Consider the following 1394-nt stretch of genomic DNA (forward strand, 5'->3'; position numbering starts at 1 on the left):
GAGCGGGCATTAGGGTTTGTTAAGGCAGTTACAGTTATTTTGACCATTGTTATTATAGTTGTGGTTATTTAGTATTTTATTGTTGTGTTTTTTAATTTTATTTTCTAGATTATTTGTGCAACTGTTGCTAAGCTTAATAGTGTTCTTATTAAAAATTTTATGTAGAATATTACTAGGGGGGAAGTGGTGATTAAGAAGCATGAAGAATTTTTTACCTAATTTAGTTTTTATCATATTATTATAGGGAGGGTTAAACCAGAGGACTTTGCGGGATCTGTTATTCCTATTTGTATTGTTGGGTTTATTAGGGTCCAAGTATGTAATATTAGGGTTGGAATATCCAGATTCCTTTAAAGCATTTTCAAAGAAGGGTTTGTGTAGGCTAAAAATGCTGGAGTTAGATGAGTTTGTGCTAAGCCTTTTTTATATTCTATGAATTCTGACGATGCTAGTTGGACTTTTCCTCTCTTTGAGGATTTTCCTCTAGCTGAAACAATTTGTAAATATATAATTTGGCAGGACTTTTCTTTCTTGTTAATTATTACGACATCCAGCATTATTATTATTATAATTATTATTTTTATTTATTTTTTTTTCAGTTAAAAGAAACGCTCAAGAAGCACCTGCTACAGCACCCTCTAAAGTAAAAAGTAACGTAAGTGATATTAATATTATGAATATTAACAGCGCTTTATTAAAATATTACGGGGGGAGGGGGTATCCTCCTCTTTCCTCTTTTTTATTTTTTTTTCTCCATTTTCTTTATTTTTTACACCCAGATTAACTCTAGTATTTCAGACCCAACATTCAATGGTAGTTTATTCGGAATAAAATCTAATAACATGAATATTTTATTTTAGCTAATGTTTTGAACAACAAGTTTATGTTGTTTGTAATTTCATGATTATTTATTTTCTTTTTCCTTCCACAGACGGTCACGCAGAACGATGCTCACCCTACTAGCACGAAGAAACCCCAAGCTTCTTGAAGATGAAGACATGATTCTGATGGATGTGTTCTTTTTAAGGGATATCGTTAGATAAAATAAACACCTGACTCTTCTTTTTTCAATACACTCATGCCTAGTTATACAAGAAATTTCTTTATAAATTTTCAGTTTCAGATATTCTGTATGCTTTAATAATAAATATATTCTTAAACGACGTCTTTGACGTTTTTCTTATTTTATATATATTAGTGATGAGACGATTCCAATATTTTTCCCAATTCCAATACATTTACTGATTCCGTACTAAATCCCCGATTCCGATACAATTACCGATTCCAATTCCAATCTTTCATAAATCTCTAAATATTTATAAAGTTGCTATATTTCCTCATTACTGTTGAAACACATGTCAAATGTGTAGATATGTTTTTAAACGTAAAAATAC

General features: G+C 30.2%; 1 protein-coding gene across 50 annotated transcripts in view; it reads left to right on the forward strand.

The window, feature by feature from the left end:
- The window catches only part of LOC145247411 (uncharacterized), a 116850-nt gene extending 115689 nt beyond the window's left edge, over positions 1-1161 (forward strand). For all 50 annotated transcript variants that reach the window (XM_080109128.1, XM_080109129.1, XM_080109141.1 and 47 more), the window contains 2 exons: positions 600-655; positions 932-1161. In XM_080109128.1, the coding sequence (XP_079965254.1) occupies positions 600-655; positions 932-988 (113 nt within the window). In that variant the 3' untranslated portion in view covers positions 989-1161. The remainder of the gene's footprint in view (positions 1-599; positions 656-931) is intronic.
- The last annotated feature ends 233 nt before the right edge of the window (positions 1162-1394 follow it).

Source organism: Euprymna scolopes, chromosome 25 (assembly GCF_053919585.1).
Source record: "Euprymna scolopes isolate OS-2025 chromosome 25, ASM5391958v1, whole genome shotgun sequence".
Taxonomy (NCBI): Eukaryota; Metazoa; Mollusca; class Cephalopoda; order Sepiida; family Sepiolidae; genus Euprymna; species Euprymna scolopes.